Here is a 21388-nt window from a genome sequence, read left to right on the forward strand (position 1 = left end):
CTCCTCTATGTCCACAAATTTGATCACTTAGTTGAAATGGACCAATTCTTTGAAAGACAAAAACTACTAACTCTTACACAAGGAGAAATAGATAAACTTAATGGACATATATCAATTAAATACATTGAATCAATTATTAATAACCTTCCCAAACAGAAAGCACCAGACCCAGATGGTTACATTGGTGAATTCTGCAAACATTTAAGAAAGAAATGATACCAATTTTTTTTAAAGATTTTATTTACTTGAGAGATAAAGAGCACAAGTAGGTAGAGGAGCAGAGGGAGAGGGACAAGCAGACTTGCTGCTGATTGGGGAACCCAATGCAGGGATCCCAGGATCCTGAGATCATGACCTGAGCTGAAGTCAGACACTTAACCAACTGAGCCACCTTGGTACCCTGAAATGATACCAATTCTTTATGTCATCCAGAAAATAGAAGCAGAAGACTTCTTAACTCATTCTGTGAAGATAGCATTACCCTCATACCCAAACGAGCTAAAGACATTATAGAAAGGAAAAACTACAGAATATTATATCTTGTGAACATAGATAGAAAGTCTTCAACAAAATATTAGCAAACCAAATTGAACAATGCATAAAAAGAATTATACACCACAACCAAGTGGGATTTATTTCAGGTATGCAAGAATGCTTCATTCCAGAATTGAGGTAATCCATCACATCAGTTGTTTAAAGAAGAAAAAATTATACGGTCATCGGTAGATGCAGAAAAAGCATTTGACAAATACTAATGTCCATCATGACAGGAACTCTCATCAAACCAAGAATAGAGGGGAACTTCCTCAACCTGATCAAGAATATCTACAAAAAAACAGGCTGGCTGGCTGGCTTAGTCAGTAGAGCATGGGACTCTTGATCTTGAGTTCATGAGTTTAAGCCCCATGTTGGGCATAGAGCTTTACTACCTCACCCCAATGTTCATAGCAGCAATGTCTGCAATAGCCAAACTGTGGAAAGAGCTCAGATACCCTTCAACAGATGAATGGATAAAGAAGATGTGGTCCATATATACAATGGAATATTACTCAGCCATCAGAAAGGATGAATACCCAACTTTTACATCAACATGGATGGGACTGGAGGAGATTATGCTAAGTGAAATAAGTCAAGCAGAGAAAGTCAGTTATCATATGGTTTCACTTATTTGTGGAACACAAGGAATAGCATGGAGGACATTAGGAGAAGGAAGGGAAAAATGAAGGGGGGGAAATGGGAGGGAGAGATGAACCATGAGAGGCTATGGGCTCTGAGAAACAAATTGAGGGTTTTAGAGGGGAGGGGGGTGGGGGGATGGGTTAGCCTGGTGAGGGGTATTAAGGAGGGGACGTACTGCATGGAGCACTGGGTGTTATACGAAAACAATGAATTGTGGATCACCACATCAAAAACTAATGATGTGTTGTATGGTGACTAACATAACATAATAAAATTTAAAAAAATAAAAAATATCTAAAAAAACCTTCAGCTAACACTATACTTAATGGTGAGAAACTCAATTCTTTTTTCCCGAGATCAGAAATAATAAAAGGATGGCCACTCTTACCATTCCTATTTATCATAGTACTGGACCAGAGTCCTAGCTAATGCAATTAAATAAGAAAAGGAAAGAAAAGGTATACATTAGGAAGGAAGAAATAAAATTGGTCTTGTTTGTAAATGAAATGATTGTGTATGGAGAAAAATCCCAAAGAAGTGACAGAACATTTCTATAACAAGCAATTACAGCAAATTCTTAGGATAAAGGTTAATATGTAAAAGGTCATTGCTTTCCTATATGCCATCAGTGAACAACTAGAAATTGAAGTGAAAAACAATACCATTTACATTAGCATAAAAAATGAAATACTTAGGTATAAATCTAGCATAATTTGTATAGAATCTATATGATGAAAACTCTAAAACTCCAATGAAAAAAATCAAAATCTAAATAAATGGAGAGATGATATATACTCCTGGATAGGGTGACCTGTGTTGTTAAAATGTTCATTCTTGGGGCGCCTGGGTGGCTCAGTTGGTTGAGCGACTGCCTTCGGCTCAGGTCATGATCCTGGAGTCCCGGGATCGAGTCCCGCATCGGGCTTCCCGCTCGGCGGGGAGTCTGCTTCTCCCTCTGACCCTCCTCCCTCTCATATGCTCTCTCTCTCATTCTCACTCTCTCAAATAAATAAATAAAAAAAATCTTAAAAAAAAAAAAAAATAAAATAAAAATGTTCATTCTTCCCAAGTTGATCTGTAGAATCAAACATAATCCCAATCAAAATACCACCAGGTTATTTTGTGGATATCAACAAGCTCATTCTAAAGTTTATATGGAAAGTCAGAAGACTCAGAAAAGCCAGTACAATACTAAAGATCAAAACTGGAGGACTGACACTACTTGACTTAAATACTTATTCTTAAGGGTACAATAATCAAGACAGTATGTTGTGGGTGAAAGAATAAATAGATCAGTGGAACGTAATAAAGACCCCAAAAATAGAGCCACACAAAGTCAACTTATCTTTGACAAAGGAGCAAAAGCAATCTTAAAAAATATTTTATTTATTTATTTATTTATTTATTAGAGAGAGGGAGAACATGCATGAGCAGGGGGAGGGGCAGAGGGAGAGAGAATCTCAAGTAGACCCTGCTGAGTGCAGAGCCTGACGTGGGGCTTGATCCCATGACACTGAGATCATGACCCAAGCCGAAATCAAGAGTCAGATGCTTCACTGAGCCACCCAGGCACCCCAGGAGAAAAAGCAATTTAATGGAGAAACTCTCTTTTTCAACAAATGGTGTTGGAACAATTGGACATCTATATGCAAAGGCAGAATGTAAACACAGACCTTACATCTTTCACAAAAATCAACTCAAAATGGATTATAGACCTGTATGGCAAATGCAGAACTGTAAAACTTCTGGAAGAAGCATAGGAGAAAAAATGTAGGTGGCCTTGGGTTTGGCAATGAATTTTTAAATACAGTACCAAAAGTATGATCCATCAATGAGAAAATTGGTAAGTTGGACTTTATTAAAATTAAAAACTTATCTGAGAAAGAATGTTAAGAGAATGAAAAGACAAACCACAGACTTGGAGAAAATACTTGTCAAAGTCATATGTGATAAAGGACTGATGTCCAAAATACACAACTCTTAAAATCCAACAAGAAAACAAACCAATTAAAAAAATGGGCAAAATAGGGGGGCACCTGGGTGGCTCAGTGGGTTAAGCGTCTGCCTTTGGCTCAGGTCATGATCCCAGGGTGCTGGGATTGAGCCCCATGTCAGGCTCTCTGCTCAGTGGGGAGCCTGCTTCTCCCTCTGCCTGTCGCTCCCCCTGCTTGTACTCTCTGTCTCTGTCAAATAAATAAAATCTTTTTTTTTTAAATGGGCAAAATATTTAGACAGGTACCTCACCAAAGAAGACATACACATGACAATGAGCATATGAAAGGATGCTTAGTATCATGTCTTTAAGGAATTAAAAACTAAATAATGAGATATCACTGTACACCTATTTAGAATGGCTTAAATTTAAAAATCTAACAATACTAAATGTTGGCAAGATTCAGAACAACAGGAGCTCTCATTCATTGCTGGTGGAGATTCAAAATGGTACAGGCACTTTGGAAGACAGTTTGGCAGTTTCTTACAAAGCTATACATAAGGTTACGTGATCTAGCAATTCTACTCCTAGGTATTTTTCCAACTGAGTAGAAAACATATCCACACAAAAACCTGCATACAAATGTTTATAGCAGAATTATTCATAATCGGGGCACCTGGGTGGCTCAGTCATTAAGCGTGTGCCTTTGGCTCAGGTCATGATCTCAGGGTCCTGGGATCGAGCCCAGCGTCAGACTCCCTGCTCAGCGGGAGGCCTGCTTCTCCCTTTCCCACTCCCCCTGCTGTGTTCCCTCTCTTGCTGTCTCTCTCTGTCAAATAAATAAAATCTTAAAATCTTAAAAAAAAAGAATTATTCATAATCACCCAAAACTGAAAGCAAATAAGATGGCTTTAAATAGATGGGGATAAACTGGTACATCAGTTTCAATATTATACAACAATAAAAAATAGTGATCTATTTTGCCACTAAAAGACAAAGAAGAGCCTTAAATGCATATTGCTAAGTGAAGGATGCTAATCTGAACAGGCACATACTATATGATTCCAATTATGACATTCTGAAAAAGGCAAAACTGTGGAAATGTTAAAAAGACCAGTGGTTAACAGGGCTTCATCTGAAGGAGGGAAGGGATGAACAGGTGAGGCAGGTGATTTTTAGGCTGGTGAACTATTCTGTATAATACTGTAATGGCGAATACATGTCATCATCCATCTGTCAAAACCCATGGAACTAATTGTACAATACAAAGAGTGAAACTTAACCTAAACTGTGGACTTTAGTTAATAATAATGTATCAGTATTTATCAATTGTAACAAATGTGCCACACTAATGCAAAATGTTAATAATAGGGGAAGCTGTGTCAAGATCGGAGGTAATATATGGCAATTCTGTGTATTATCTGCTCTTTTAATAAATTCTTAAAAGAGATAAATGAATGTTAAAGTTGTTTAAATCATGCGTGGACAAAAACCTTTTACAGGGTATAACAAAGTAACTTTTAAAAGTCAAAAAGGTAGGGGGAAAACCCTATAGTAAATATCTAATCAGTGATTAAAAAGTGACAGTTTTTTCTCTGAAATGGCAATGAGAAAAAGCTGCCTTTCCTTAGCATTATTGGCCCTAGAGGAGATCATAGCCACTTCAATAAGGCAAGACAAAGAAAAGTATTGGAAAGGAAGAAAAATGAATTGATTCTGTATGTAGAAAATCATTAGAACTGGGGCACCTGGGTGGCTCAGTAGGTTAAGCCTCTGCCTTAGGCTCAGGTCATTATCCCAGGGTTCTGGGATTGACCCTGTGTCAGGCTCCCTGCTCTGTGGAGAGCCTGCTTCTCACTCACCTTCTGCCCTTCCCTCCCCACCCCCACTCATGCTTGTGTGCACGCTTTCTCTCTCTCTCTCACTATCTCAAATAAATAATTAATTATTTAAATCTTTAAAAAATCATTAGAATTTATTAATGAATTTGGAAATATTGCTAGATACAAGCTAAATATGTGGAAATTTATATACATATATGCGCATATATATATTAACAATTAGAAAATGACATTGAAGGGACACCTGACTAGTTCAGTTGGTAGAACATGTGACTCTTGATCTTGGGGTTATGAGTTCAAGCCCCACTTTGGGCATAGAGCTTACTTAAAAAAAACACACACACACACACAGAAAATGACATTTTAAAATTCCATTTTAATAGTAACACATCAAATAACCAGTGAGGGGGAATCTAAAGATGAACAGAGTATCAATATGGAAAACTACAAAAATTACTATGAGAAAGACATCCTAAATAAATAATGAAATATATCATGTTTCTGGATTGGAAGACTTAATATTGTAAAAGATTTCAATTCTCCCCAAAGTTTCTATAACTGCAATGTAATCCCAGTAAAAATTTCATAAAGTTTTCTTGTGAAAATCGACATGTTGCTTCTAAAACGTAAGTGGAAATTCTAAGAACCAAGAATAGCCAAGGTAATCTTGAACAAAGTTGAAGGACTTAACATTACCAGACCTCAAGACTTACAAAGCTTCATAATTAAAACAGTCTCATTGGCACAAAGGTGGAGAAACAGACTAGGGGAATAGAATACAAAGTCCAGAAGTACATCCACTCCTCTATACCCCTATATATATTTGTTGATAACCAAGTTGCCTTTGCAGTGCTTTCCTAATGAAGGGTGAAGTTATCACATTTGAGGTAGGAAGCAATTTCCAGGAAAAAAAAGATGCTTTGGAAAGGCCAGAACTCAATTTACCATGACTCTAACTCCTCTAGCTATCTCTGTTTCTATTGCCAGTGTCCCAGGCTCTGTCATTCAAGGCATTTATCTTATTCACTGAAACATGATTCAGGAATTTGGCTTAGGCTGCATTTGGCAGTTTGGAGTCCTATCATGCCTATTTAACTTGTGCAAATTCACCTACATTCATGGGGTGATGGGAAGAGGGAAAATAATGTAAACACTAAAGGCAATCTACTTTTTCATTCAGTAACCATAAAATTTGGTAGGAAGCACGAGAGGAGTAATGTGAACTTTTGTTCCAGCTGTTGGTTCTCATGTGTGTCTGGATGTGTGAGCATTTTGCTTTAGTTAGTGTGATTCTAGCATTCAAAGATAGGTGTTTTCCATACAGCATGCTCACTAAGCACAATTACTTCATCTGCTGTTCAGTTGAAAAAATAGCATCTAGTCCAGTCCTGAGGGAAAAACAGCTGTGTTAAACTTTCTAAGGCTGTTATGTGTAGTGGTCATAGGCTTGGGCTCTCAAGCCAGACTACCTGGGTTCAAATCCTAGCTCTGCTCTTACTATCTGTATGACCTGGGCAGGTTACTTAACCTTTCTTTTTTTTTCTTTTCTTTTCTTTTCTTTTTTTTTTAGTTTCAGATGTAGTGTTCAACAATTCATCAGTTGTGTATGAAACCCAGTGCTCATCACATCATGTGCCCTCCTTAATGCCCATCAGTCAGTGACCACTTAACTTTTGTGCTCCATTTCATTCTCCAAAAAACAGAGATAATAATAGCATCTCGTAACAGTGTCAAAACGATTAAATGACTAACATAAACTGTGGCTAGCACATAGTAAATACATAATCAAAGTTAGCTATCTTTATTAACATCAGTGCAGTTGTTCTTACCAAGAGGTGATAGAATGTGGTCTCCAGGGTGGTACAGTCTTAAGGGATTCTCAAGGGAAACTTTAGCTAACTCCTTTTTCACCTAGGCTCGTACTTTAGAACCCGACCGCAGCATGAGATATTCTACCATACGCATTTCTCTATCTGGTCCTTGGTCTTTTAGGGAGCTAGTGATGAGTTGTGGCTCACTGTGGAATGGTCATATGGCACAGAACATGGATGTTTGAGGCAAAAAGGCCTGTGGGTGGGGCAAGATGTATTTCCACAGAGGCAATATAGGTGTTTGCAGACACCCTGAAATATGTTTAGCATATACTTTAGTGCATATTTTCAGCCACCAGCATTTTCCTATATACAAAGTTCCATTCAATCTTTTAAGGTCAGTGCAGCCCTTATGCTTCTGTCCTTTGCTTTTAACTAGAAAATGATTGGAGCCTATATTGTAGAATGCTATCTATAGCATCACTAGCCCCATGGTGCTGCTTGTGTATGCATTATTGTAGGGTATTGCTCTGGTGTTTTATGGATCTACTATCCTTCCCTGAGCCCATGGATTTTCAACTGACCACTGATTGTTATCTCTGGAGAATTTTGAAGAACTTGATAGATGGCTGTTCGCCATCTTACCTTCTCCCCCTTCTACACAGAGATGGAAACTCATATTTATCTCCCAGGACTATAAGAATTGAGATCCTATTGTCCCTGACCTCATCCTCATTCACCTTTCTTCTCGCAGAAAAGCTGCTCTTTGTTTGCAGCTGTTACTGCACAGCACTGAGACACACGCAGCTATTTGCCACTCTGCTGTCATCAGCAACTCATGTCCACCGCCCATGTTGGGACCTCACTCAGACCCCTGCCATGCTGACAGCTACTGCTTCCTCTAAGGGCACTACTGATGTCAACTAGGTTTTTGTTTATGGCTCTGCTTTTCTTTTTCCCCATCTTTCCCATCTTCTGTGGTTCTTGGCTTTTGCTCAGGAAAAACTGGTCACTGTAGAACTTGCCAATGAATGGGCTCCATCTTTCTGCCCTGTGACCAAATACATCAAAGCCAAATGGGTTTTATCACTGAGTCTTTCTTGGCTGTGTTATTTGAGGCTCAGGCATCTGAGCCTGTTTGGTACATCTATTACGAGAAGAGGAGTTTGTACTGTAATACGTTAGGGACATGAGAATTAGAAGGATTTAGATCTCCCCAGGCTTAGTGTCTAGGAGATTAGAGAGTTGGTTTTTGAATAGGACAAGTTATGATCTACTGTCCCATGTCCATGTCATAGAACAAGGGACATAAAAGTTTAATGGGTTCTGTTTTAAGGGGATTTGTGTAGTGAGTCTCAAACAGCTTTGGAACATGTGAGCCTTTGATATTTCACAGTAGTGATGTAGAATTATAGTGAGCTTGTGTACTGCAAATTGAGGAATCTTGAAAAAACTTATGATATATCCAGATGGCGCATTAGATTTTATCTTTCAAGTTGTAAATATTCTAAAATGTTAATACCATCTCATTTTTTTGTTTTTCCCCTTTCTTCCTAGAATATTTTCCTTCTTGGATATAGTAACTTTGTGCCGATGTGCACAGATTTCCAAGGTAGAGTATTAACCAGATTTTTATCAATCAATAAATATTGAGTTTTATTAGAATGAGAATGAGTTTTAGTTTTAGTTCAAGCAAGCAGTTAACTTTAATTTAATTTTTTTAAGAAAGCATGCATGCGCGTGCGTGTGCAAGTGGGGGGAGGGGCAACGGGAGAGGGAGAGGGTGAGACTCTTAAGCAGGCTCCATACCTAGCACAGAGCCAACTTGGGGCTCAATCCCAGGATCCTAAGATCATGACCTGAGCCAAGATCAAGAGTTGGATGCTTAGCCAACTGAGCCACCCAAGCGCCCCAAGCAGTTAACTTTAAATGTCATCTTTTATATTTAATATAACATGGTGTTATCATAATTCCATATTTGATTATCCACTTAATGTATATCAAGAATAAAAGTTTGGAAATACAAAGGTTGAATCAGGACTTCCATTAACAGTCTCACTTAGTGTATCTCTTTCACCCCATCTCTCCTCCTCTACCTCCCACCCCCTAGGCCTGGAACATCCTAGCCCTGGATGGAAGCAACTGGCAAAGAATAGACCTTTTTAACTTTCAAACAGATGTAGAGGTAAGTTAGCTTTATTTTAGATAAAAGACTTTTTTTTCTTTTAAAGATTTTATGTATTTATTTGACAGATGGGAACACAAGTGGAGGGCGGTGGGAGAGGGAGAAGCAGGCTCCCCGCTGAGCAGGGAGCCTGACGTGGGGCTCAATCCCAGGACCCCGGGATCATGACCTGAGCCGAAGGCAGATGCTTAAACCAACTGAGCCACCCAGGTACCCCTAGATAAAAGACTATTTAAAAAGATAAGTAAACTGGTCACTCTTTCCTGCCCTTTTCTTTTGCTGCATTTAGATTTAATATTAAGATGTCAAGGTGTAATAAAGAAGAAAAGAAGATATCTATGTACATCAAGACCAAAATTCTGCTTGTATTTTGCTTTGGCTCTGTATCAGTAGCAAACTACTTTTCCTCCTTGTTCATATCTGTAACCTTGGTAGTACCACTCAGCTTTTTAAAGCCTTATACTTGCATTATTAACACCCAGTTCAGTGCTTTAATCTTAGGAGACTCCTGACAAATATTTATTGATCTGAAAGATCCACTGAGAATTCTCATTCAGCATCAAGAATGGAGAAATGGCAGAAACACAGGTTCACGAGTGAAGCTGGAGACCTGAGATATCACTGCCGCTCAGCCACTTAAGCCATATAATCTCTCAATGCTTCAGTTTTATTATCTATAAAATAAAGAAGCAAAATAATCCTTAAAACCTTTTATAATTCTAGGATTCTCATGTATTTATCTGGAAATATGTGAATATCCCCATGTAAGAGTGGTAAGCCTGACCAAATGAGAAAAGTTTATTTTAAAACAACTTTTAGATTAAATACAATTTATAACCAAAAAGAAAGAGGGAAGTAATATTCACTGCACATAATAATTATCTAGGCTACTCTTTTAAGGATGTGGAGATTCTGAAGTTTATCTACGCAATGTTGGGAAAACCTTATTCATTTCTAGTTTAGCCAATTCAGTTGTAGTCATGGAGTTGTATTTTAATTCAGTTCCTCATATAGCATTTTCATCAAGTGTTTTTGACAAAGTGTATGTTTTGTGCCTTTTTTAATGGATAAGGAAATAATCATGCTTAACAGTGAGATGAGCCCACACAGTTTCCTGTGAGTTACTGAACCTGGTGTTCCCTAGAAGAGCTAGCAATCAGTTGTGGCGGCCCTTCCCCTACTTCTCTAGGTTACCAGCTGGAGAGACTCTGATCCCATCCCAGACCGGTGGAGCAGAGCACCTGCAGCAAGTGGGGCCGAGCACAGGGTTTCCCACTGTGGGTTTCCTTGCATGTTGTGGTGTTCTGAGTTTAGAAGGGTCGGGGACCTCAGGGCTTCACGCCCAGCCTGGAAAGATAAGCTCTCAGTTGCTGTTTTGGACTGTGGTCCCTGGATTAGGAGTTCTTTAATGCCCTTTCCAGACTTAATAGCAGTGATTGTAGCAATGTCCACCCAAACATGCTGACATGTGATTCCTCTTCAAACTGATAATCTCTAGATCTTTGTTCATTGTGTTTACTTAGTGATGTTGAGAAGCACATTAAATTCCAAAAATTGTAGTCATTTCTGCTCACCAAAGGAGAGTCATTGTTTTTTAAAATTTTTGCAAATTATTTTTCTTTTTTTGTGGCTCTTATTGTCCCCTCAGTTTTCTTTGATGATTTTTCCAAACTATACAACTTTTTGAAAGGCATATTTAAAACTTTTAGATTCAGATTTTTAAAAATACTGTTTCAAGTAAATAGCACTATCTTGTGCATTATTTGATTTCAGAATTTTAGCTGACGGCTGACCGCAGCTATATAAATTCTTAAGAGTACTTCCACTAAAGGAAAGACTAGTTTATGGGTCACCAGTTATGTAAAGAATTACATGTGAAAACTTTTTTCTTTTTTTTTTTTAAGATTTTATTTATTTATTTGAGAGAGAGTGAGAGCAAGAGAGAGAGAGAGCATGAGGGGGGTGAAGGGCAGAGGGAGAAGCAGACTCCCTGTGGATCAGGGAGCCCGATGCGGGACTCGATCCCAGGACCCCGAGATCATGACCTGAGCCGAAGGCAGATGCTTAACCGACTGAGCCCCCCAGGTGCCCCTACATGTGAAAACTTAAAATAGCTGGCACCATGTTAGTATTAGTCTAGTCTAATACTATTTAGTTGCCCTTTTGGGGCTAACAATCCAGATTGGATTATGAACCAAGTGTTGGAGCCCCCTGTGTTGTCTAAACAGGACCCATTGGATACTCACCCTGGGAAGCATTCCATGGATAAACTGATCATCTCAAATTATTTCTTTGGGATGAAAATGATTTATGGATATGTTGAGAGAGGAGAGAATGTACCAAGGTTCAGGATTAATATACTAACAGTATTTACTATGTGCCTGGTACTATTTAAGTAACTTACATATATTCATTTAATCTTCTCAAAAACACCATATTGAAGAAACTGAGGCACAAAAAGTTTGAGTAACTTACCTGAGGTCATTCATCTAGTAAGAGGAGACAGTAGGTACCCTGAACACGATGGGTTATGTGACTGTTGTGTTTCAGAGAAAAGGTAAAATAAAGCAGCCAGACGACAAGAGTACATTGTGCCTTTCCTTGAGCATCACTCTTTCCTGAATAAGTGTTGTTACCCTGATGTTTAGGCATTCTCCATGCCTTTAAAAGTTGAGCATTTTTGTCAATGTCTTCATAGTTAATAAAGATTCCTCCTGGCCAAAAATAAGAAATAACCAAGTAGCATGTTAATCTAAAAGTTACAACTCCAAAGGTCTCTCCATTTAGGCCTTATTTTTCTCTAAAGCCTTTCATTCCAAAATCCACACCTACAACATACTATCTAAGTGGATAATATACAGTCATTAAATTGAATTTTGCATTTGGAAACAATTTGCTCATTTTTTCTCTTAGAAACAGTGGAACAGTTTTCTCTTGGAAACAGTGGAACAGAAAATTCTGAATGTAATTTTTTTTAACCTGAGTACAAAAACTTTTACTCCAAAGAAAGGAAGAATAGAAAGCTTATATCAGTGTGACTAACTTGAAATGGAGAAAAATATCTTGTGTACTCTATTTGTAGACATTGATATGGAGGGGTTTTCACTGTTTTATTCTGTACTTGCACTTCCAAGTCATAATATTTTTTCCCCCTCTAGTGACAGAGATTTATTAACTTAGGGAATATTCAAGAAAGCATAAATAAAGCTATTAGCAATATCAGAGTGTAGATTTTCATTTTAAGATGTTAGCCAGGTAACAGTATGTGTGAGCCCCGCTCCTGTGAACCTGTTGTTTGATGTGTCCTAGTGAATTCTTAGTGCTCACAGTTCAGTGTCAAGGGTGCTATTTTATGAAGTGAGGATAATAGCATTTTTTTTAAAGACCCAAATGGCCTCCTTTCAGTACTTCCTCCCTTGTGGAGGCAGTGGTTGTGCAGCCTTTAGAATCAAATAAATCTCTTAGAACCCTAACTCTACTCCTCACTAAAGTGTAAGCTTGGCAATTTAACCATTTAATTTCTTTATTTGCAAAATGAAGGTATGAATCCAGTCTGTTAATAGTCAGGATTCTCCAGAGAAACAATAGGGTATGTATGTATACAAATATATGGATTTATTATAAGGAATTGGGTAATGTGATTACGGAGATGGAGAAGTCCTAAGATGCTGGAGACCCAGGAGAGCTGATATGTAGTTCCAGTCTAACCTGTGAACCAGCAGAGCCCATGGGGTAAATTCCAGTCTGAAAGCTGACAGGGTCCAGACTTAAGACGAGCTGATGTTTTTCAGCCCCAGTCCAAAGGCTGGAAAGGACCAGTGTCTCAGCTCAAGCAGTCATGCAGGGCGAGTTCCCTCTTACTCAGCCTTTTTCATTCTATTCAGGTCTTCAATTGATTGGATGAGGCCCTCCCACTGCTACTTTACTCTCTCCACTGATTCAAATGGTAATCTTATCCAAAAATACCCTCACAGACTCATACAGAATACTGTTGGGCCAAATGTTTGCACACCCTGTGGCCCAGTCAAGTTGACACATAAGATTAATTGTCAAAAATCACCCCTTGTCAACTTGGCACCCATATGCATCACCTTAAGTCATACTTAATCTCCAAATAAAAACAATGACAAGGTCGTAATTCGACCTAATGTGATAACAAGTATCCAGTGCACAACCAAAAACACACTAACTCCTTCCTCAAAAGAAGAGATAAAGTCCTTGAGTGGTGTTCACTTTTCTTGATATCCTGTATCTTAAATACTATGATATAGAATTAACAATACTTAAATACCATGATACGGTGTCAGCACATCTTATTTTACATAAGGGAACAGAAGAGGAAAGAAAACAAATATATTGGCTTTACCCACACACATACTTAAACAAAATAAGGAGAGACATTCATGACAATTACAGTTTTCATTTCTGTAATTGGTTGCATGGTGGTAGTTGATATTTTTAACTACCTTCTACTACCCATTCTGTGTTCCCTTTATCTTCAGCAAGCACCTCAGCTGGTCATGGTTCTTTACCTGGTAGAGTAACCCAAATCGTTATTCCTGAAGTGTATGCGCCATTGGAAGTCGTGCCTGGATTGACTTGTAGTTTTCCATTGACTTAATCACAGGGCATGGTAATGTTAAGAGAGATGACCTGAGAGATTTGTATTCCAGACATACTCTTCATTGTCTCCATGTAGACCATGAGGTTGTTGTGAATAGTAAATGAGCCATAATAAGTACAAGAAAGTGTTAAAATCGTGCCTGAAAAAGTGAAAGTGCTTAATCACTGTTCATTTTTTTCCCTTTAATGAATCTGCCAGTATCTAGCCCAAGTTCCTATTTCAAAGCAAATGTGTTTCAATAGGGGATTGCTAAGGAGGATGAGGGGGAGCTTTTATGATACATTTTCAAACTTTAGAGTGGTAATGTTTAGCTAAAATAGAATTTTTTTTTCTTTTTTTGGAGCAGTGTCGTTTGAGAGTGCCGCTCAGCAGCCAGCATTCCCACAGCTGACCTCAAAGAGCCTTGTAATTGGCGAGGTAGCTCTGAGCCCTGGGTATGGGAGGCCTACCTCCAGGGCTAAAACTTCCAAAATATAGTGCACTAATTTTTTTTTGAATACTTCATACTTTAATTGAAAACATTTTTCAATGCTTGCAGCTCCTTTAGGAACAGAGTGGGGTGTTGGAGGAATGCTCCAAAATAACTTATTTTACACCTGGAAAAATATATTCAGTTTCTAAAATTTCAGGTTATTATGCTGTTAGATAAGCAGCATGAAAAATGAGATTTTTTTCTGACTTTTTGACTCAAGGGTCGAGTGGTGGAAAATATCTCAAAGCGATGTGGTGGATTCCTGAGAAAGCTCAGCTTGCGAGGCTGCATTGGTGTTGGGGATTCCTCCTTGAAGTAAGTTGAATCCACAGTGACTCACTCTGTAATGTCAGCTTATAGCTGACTTGTCATCGGCAAAAATAAACCAAGCATATTATGTGCTTTTTTTCTGTTAAATTCTTTCTGTGGTAATTTGCGTAGAGAACTAAAAGAACCATGACTTGGGAGTCAGCAGGCCTGGGTCTGGGATGTGTCTTTCGGACAAATTATTTCACCTCTCCGAGTGTCCGCTCTCTCTTCTACAAAGAGACGGCAGCTGTAGTTCCTGCATGAGAATGTCATGGGTATCACATGAAGCAACATTTATGAAGTGCCTGGTGCATAATAATAGTTGACTCTGCTGTTCCCTTCTTCATTTGCTGATCTTCCTAGTTTCATTCTCATAAGAGTGACTACCTTTTTTGTATATTATACTACTTAACAAAATAATTCTTCCAAAAACTTCCTTAGCACACCTGGGATTTTGCTTACTCATGATGGGATGTAATTATCTAATTGTATCCTATCCAAACAAATGCTTGCCCACCTCTTATTGCCTAGCCATTATTTATTGGAAATGTTATCAATCCACTGTTAAGGACACGTGCTTTTCTGGAGACAAGACATAATTAAACCTTTATGTTCTTATCCTTATGGCCTCTACTATTGTTTGAGGTTGGCTAAATTAGAACACACACTGCCCCCTAGAACCTTGGGATAGACTTTGTCTCTTGCAGACCTAAGCATCACTACCATGTATATCAATTGCAGTTGCCAGTAAGAATGTGCAGTACATAGTGATTATAGATAGTGGAGTTGGTAATTGAAACATCTGCTCTACCATTGCTTAGAAAATTGATTCATAACATATTTTAAGAATCAAAACACTGCCTATAAATGTTATGGAACAAAGTTTGTTTGTTTTTTTCTAATCAAGAAATTCAGATCATCAGACCAAATTTTCTGGTACTCCAAAAGCTTTGTAAACTGATGGAATAGATTGATTCTATTTTAATACAAAGCTTAAATGTACCAAATAGGTCCTAAGATAATTTATAAAAGAGAACATAAGTTTAATAGTGGTTCCATTAAACTAAAATAAATGTGAAGATGTGGATTGTCAATGAGGAATATCAAAGAAATATATTCTCATTTCACTTAGCATAATACCTCCGGTTCCATCCATGTCAGTGTAAATGGTAGGTATTCATCCTTTCTGGTGGCCAAGTAATATTCCATTGTATATATAAACCACATCTTCTTTATGTTGGCTATTGAATTAAAATATATATATATATATTCTTATCTTGGCAGTTGGAATAAAGCCATATATACTAGCAAAACTATCCTGAGAGGCTAAGAATGTTAGTGGTGTACCATAATTTTTATAGTAGAAATCTATATTAATATCTTGTACATTTTTTTTTTTAGAGAGAGGATGCACATGCAAGAGAGCGGGGGGGGGGGCAGAGGAAGAGGGAGGGAGAGAGAATCTTAGGTAGGCTCCACCCTCAGCAGTGCAGAGCCCCATGCGGGGCCCAATCCCACAACCCTGAGATCGTGACCTGAGCAGAAGGCAGATGCTTAACCGACTGAGCCACCCAGGCGCCCCATTATCTTATACATTTTTGGTGTGTGAGACCAGATTACTGTGAGAAATAATGATAAGCATAATTCCAGAATACAACTCAGACAGAATTTTGTTATGCCTCCAGTTTTTTTTTTTTTTAAAGATTTTATTTATTTATTTGAGAGAGAGAGAATGAGAGAGAGCACATGAGAGGGGGGAGGGTCAGAGGGAGAAGCAGACTCCCCGCCGAGCAGGGAGCCCGATGCGGGACTCGATCCAGGGACTCCAGGATCATGACCTGAGCCGAAGGCAGTCGCTTAATCAACTGAGCCACCCAGGCGCCCGTTATGCCTCCAGTTTTTTATCATAATCACCTGAAGCCAGCCTTGGCCTCTACTCTGTCCCATGTGTGTATTGTTGTTGTTTTAGATGGAGGGAGGCTATTCATTTGCAAATGTTTATTGAGCCCTACTCCACCAGGCACTGATCTAGGCACTGGAGATACAGCAGTAATCAAAATAGATTAAAATTCCAATACTGGGCGCCTGGGTGGCTCAGTTGGTTAAGCGACTGCCTTCGGCTCAGGTCATGATCCTGGAGTCCTGAGATCGAGTCCCACATCGGGCTCCCTACTCAGCAGTGAGTCTCCTTCTCCCTCTGACCCTCCCCCCTCTCATGTGCTCTCTCTCTCTCTCAAATCAATAAATAAAATCTTAAAAAAATAAAATAAAATAAAATAAAATAAAATTCCAATACTAATGGATCTTACATGTATATTCTCTGTAACTCCTGCTGCATCATAATATATGAAGTCCTATGGATTTTTAACAGTTTTATTGAGATATAATTGAGATACAATAAACTGTATGTATTTAAAGTGTACAATTTGATAATTTTTGAAATATGTATTATACCCATAAAACCAACACTATAATCAAGATAATGAACATACACATGTAAAAGTTTCCTCATGTGCCTTTATAATCCCTCCCTTCCTCCTTCCCTGTCTCTGTCCTATTGCTAAGCAACCACTGATCTAGGTTAGTTTAAATTTTTAACAATTTTTATGTAATTATACAGCATATAGTCCTTTTTTCCTGGCGTCTTTCACTCAACATAATTGTTTTGGGATCCATCCATGTTGTTGTGTGTATCAATAGTTCATTCTTTTTTAATGCTGAATAGTAGTCCATTGTATGGATATACTACAGTTTATTCATTTCTCATTTGGATTCTTTCCAGTTTGCGGCCATTACATATAAAGCAGCTATGAACATTTGTGTACAAGGTTTTGTGTGTCATATGTTTTCATTTCTCTTGAGTAAATACCTAGGAGTGGAATGGCTAGATCATTTGGTAGGTGCGTGTTTAACTTTTTAAAAACTTTCAAACTCTTTCCCCAAAGGATTATACCATTTTATATTCCCACTAGAAGTGTATGGTACTTCCAGCTCCTTCACATCCTTGTCAACACTTGGTAGGTTTTATTTAAAATATTTATTTATTTGACAGAGAGAGAGAGCAAGAGAGGGGACACAAGAAGGGGGAGTGGGAGAGGGAGAAGCAGGCTTCCCGCTGAGCAGGGAGCCCGATGCGGGGCTCGATCCCAGGACCCTGGGATCATAACCTGAGCCGAAGGCAGACGCTTAACGACTGAGCCACCCAGGCGCCCCAATTTTACCTTTTCTAATAGATGTGTGTAGTAGTATCTCATTGAGGTTTTAATTTGTATTTCTAATGACTAATGCCGTTGAGCATCTTTTTATGTACTTTTCCTATACACATAGTTTCTTTGCTGAAATATCTGTTCAAATATGGGGGTTTTGCCCTTTTTTAAAAATTAGATTTTTTGTCTTATGTTTGAGTTTTGAGAGTTATATTCTGCATACAAGTCCTTGATGAGATTTGTGTTTTGTAAATGCTTTCTCCCAGTCTGTGGCTTATCCTTTTATTCTCTTAACTGTCTTTTGAAGAGTTTTTCATTTTAATGAAATTCAACTTACCAGTTTTTTTGAATGAATCATGCTTTTGGTGAATCATACTTTTGGTGATATACGAGATCTTTGCCTAACCCAAGGTCATAAAGATTTTCTCCTGAAGTACTGATTTAGTAGCATTTCACAAATTCTAATTCTGTGTTTACATTTTTGTTCCATTAAAAATGTATTCTCTTTCCCTTTTGATTTCTTCCTTGACACATGGGTTATTTAGAAGCATGTTATTTAGTTTATAAATATTTGGGCATTTTCCAGGTTTTTTGTTGTTGTTGTTGTTATTGATTACTAATTTAATTCCATTGTGATCAGTGAATATACTTTATATGACTTGAATCCTTTTAATTTTATTAAAACTTGTTTTGTAGCCAAGAATATGGTCTGTCACAGTAAATGTTCATGTGCACTTGAAAAGAATATGTACTCTACTGTTGTTGGGTGGAGTATTATATAAATATCAATTAAAGTTGAATTAAGACTGTTGATCAAGTCTTTTATATCTTTACTGATTTTCTGACTTCTTGTTTGATCAAATATTGACAGAATTATATTGAAATCTCTGCCTGTAATTTCGGATTTGTTTCTCCTCAGGTTATTTCTTCATGTATTTTGAAGTTCTGTTATTAGATATATAAACTTGTAGGGTTGCTGCACCTTTATGATGAATTGACCAGTTTTTCATTATCACATGGCCTTCTTTTATCTCTGGTAATATTCTTTGCTGTGAGGTCTACTTTGTCTGATATTATATAGACACGCCAGCTTTCTTTTTTTGGCATATGATTTTCGATTCTTTTAGTTTTCACCGATTTGTGTCTTTATATTTAAAGTTGTTTTATTGTAGGAAATATATGGTTGGATGTTGCTTTTTTGATCCATTATTACAGTTTCTGCTTTTTGATTTTTGTATTTAGATCATTTACATTTTGTGTGAGAATTGATCTGTTATGGTTAGTTTTAAATTTACTCTCTTGCTGTTTTCTATTTGTCCCAGACATATTTTCTTCCCCTTTCCTCTTTTTCTGCCTTCTTTTGTATTGAGAATTTTTTTATGATTCCATTTTATATATCCCTTTTTGGATTAGAGCTGTAAGTTATTATTTTGTAATTTTAATGGTTGCCTTAGAGTTTTTGTAATGTACATCTTTAACTTGTTATAGTCTACCTTCAAATTGTATTACAGATCACTTCCATTTTTCCTCACTCAGCCTTTATGCTATTATTGTTACACATTTTATTTATTTATTTATTTATTTTAATTTTTATTTATTTGACAGAGAGAGAGAGAGAGACAGTGAGAGAGGGAACACAAGCAGGGGGAGGGGGAGAAGGAGAAGCAGGCTTCCCGCGGAGCAGGGAGCCCGATGCGGGACTCGATCCCAGGACCCTGGGATCATGACCTGAGCCGAAGGCAGACGCTTAACCGACTGAGCCACCCAGGCATCCCTTGTTACACATTTTAATTCTACATATAGTACAAACTACTCCACACTAGATTGTTAGTATTTTTTAATAGTCAATTATTTTTTAAGAGATTTAAATAACTAAAAAAGTGAATATATGTGCCCAAGTGGTTACTGTTTCCAGTATTCTTCATTCCTTTGTGTAGTGTCACTCTTTTTTCTACCTATAGAATGGTCCTTAACATTTCTTGTACTGCAGATCTGATTAATTCTTTCAGCTCTTCTGTGTCTGCAAAAAAAAAAAAAAAAAAAAGAAGTTATTTTTCCTTAATTTTTGAAAAAATATTTTTGCTCAGTATACAATTTTGTTGACAGTTGTTTCAGTATTTTAAAGATGCTTCTCCTCTGTTTTCTTGCTTTTTTTGTTACCAGTGAGAAATCTGTCACCCTTATTTTTCTTTCTCTGTACATTGTGTGTCTTTTTCTCTGGCTGCTTTTAAGATTTTTCTGTCATTGGTTTTGACCAATTTGGTTATGATATGCCTTGATGTATTTTTCTTCATATTTCTCATGGTTGGAATTCTTTGAGTTTTTTGGATTTGTAGGTTTATAGTTTTCATAAACTTTGGAAAAATTTTGGCCATTGCTTCTTCAGATATTCTACCCCACCCCCACCCCTGCCCAATCTCCTGTCCGTTGGGGACTCCCAGTCACATGTATATTAGATTGCTTGAATCTGTCCCACAGCTCTTTTATGCTGTTCTTTTTTTTTTTTTTTTCCTTATTTTCTTTCCATGTTTCATTTTGGATAGTTTCTATTGCTATGTCTTCAAGTTCACCAATCTCTTCTTCTTCTGCTGTTAGTCCCATCCAGAAAATTTTTATCTTAGCCATTTTCCAAAAGTTTAATTTGGGTCTTTAAAAATAACTCTAATGTCTCTACATAACACATTTAATAAACAAAACATGTTTAATCTTTATGTAGCTCCATAGAACTATATTCTACAGAACACAGTTATAATAACTTTTAATGTCTTAGTCTACTATTTCTAATATTTGCAACAGTTTTGGGTCAGCTTTGATTGATTTTTCTCCTCATAATGTATATATTTTCCTTCTTTGAATACATGCCAATTTTTTGCTCAATGCCAGACATTGTGAATTTTATTTTGGGTGCAGAATATTTTTGTATTCCTATAAATATTCTTGAGTTTTATTCTGGACACAGTTATTTGGACATAGTTCCTTTCAAATCTTTTTTTTTTTTAATTTGTTAAGTTGGACCAAAGGCATGTTTAGTTGAGCACTAATTGTACACCTGAAGCAAGGTACTTCTCAGTGCTCTACCCAGTGCCCCACAAATTAAGATGTTTTTCACTATTGGTTTATGGAATGGGCACTTTCCTGGCTCTGGGTGAGCTCTGGCTATTGTTCCTTCTAATGCTTTTTGATGATTCTTTCCCTGGCTTTGGGTAGTTTCCCTATATGCATGCTGATTAGTACTCTACTGAATTCTTGAGGGGAACCCTCTGAAGTTCTCTGTGCCCCTGTACTCTTCTCTGATAACTCTAATGACCTTGGTCAGATTTTGGCTTCATATCTTCAACTCGGGGATTCCACCAGCCTCCAGGTCAGTTCCATAACACCATACCAGTGTAGAAGGAGCAGATAAGAGTGACATGGTTTGAGGCCAGGTTTTGGAGACATTTGGTTACTGTATGGAAGAATCAGGACTCAACACTGTAAATACGTTGAAGCTGTATTTCAGGAAAATGTAGGTGACCCGAGCCAGTCCTTGCTGAATATGTTAAGGAATAAGTGGTGAGTAAGGGATGTTTAATTTTCCACTTTTGGCCTTTCTGCCAACCCACAAATCATAGAGGAAGTTGCCCTTCATGACTCAGTATCCTCACCAGTAAGTGAATGGTTCTTCATATGGATCAACTACTGACCCTATCGATGGCCAAAGATAGTTTCTTCAGAAAGCCTCTTGAATAACCAAATGACCATATGGCACAATACAGAAAGATTCAGTCCCCTTGCTTCCAACTGATTTTTCTATAGAGAGGAAGGAACAAGGAGGCAGGCCTCCATTCT

At 37.7% G+C, this 21388-nt stretch overlaps 1 protein-coding gene across 6 annotated transcripts in view; it reads left to right on the plus strand.

The window, feature by feature from the left end:
* The window catches only part of FBXL2 (F-box and leucine rich repeat protein 2), a 149520-nt gene that overhangs the window by 70359 nt on the left and 57773 nt on the right, over nt 1-21388 (plus strand). For 2 of the 6 annotated variants that reach the window (XR_013448496.1, XM_036085785.2), the window contains exons 3-5: nt 8322-8376; nt 8875-8949; nt 14266-14360. The exons of 1 other annotated variant lie outside the window; for it this stretch is intronic. Coding sequence is in view for 1 of the 5 variants with exons in the window: in XM_036085785.2 (XP_035941678.1) it covers nt 8322-8376; nt 8875-8949; nt 14266-14360 (225 nt within the window). In the remaining 4 variants the exon portion in view is untranslated. Of the gene's footprint in view, nt 1-8321; nt 8377-8874; nt 8950-14265; nt 14361-21388 lie in introns of those variants that run through there. 3 more of the 6 variants (XM_078074083.1, XM_036085790.2, XM_078074081.1) reach the window with 2 other exon arrangements.

The sequence above is a fragment of the Halichoerus grypus genome, chromosome 1 (assembly GCF_964656455.1).
Source record: "Halichoerus grypus chromosome 1, mHalGry1.hap1.1, whole genome shotgun sequence".
Classification (NCBI taxonomy): domain Eukaryota; kingdom Metazoa; phylum Chordata; class Mammalia; order Carnivora; family Phocidae; genus Halichoerus; species Halichoerus grypus.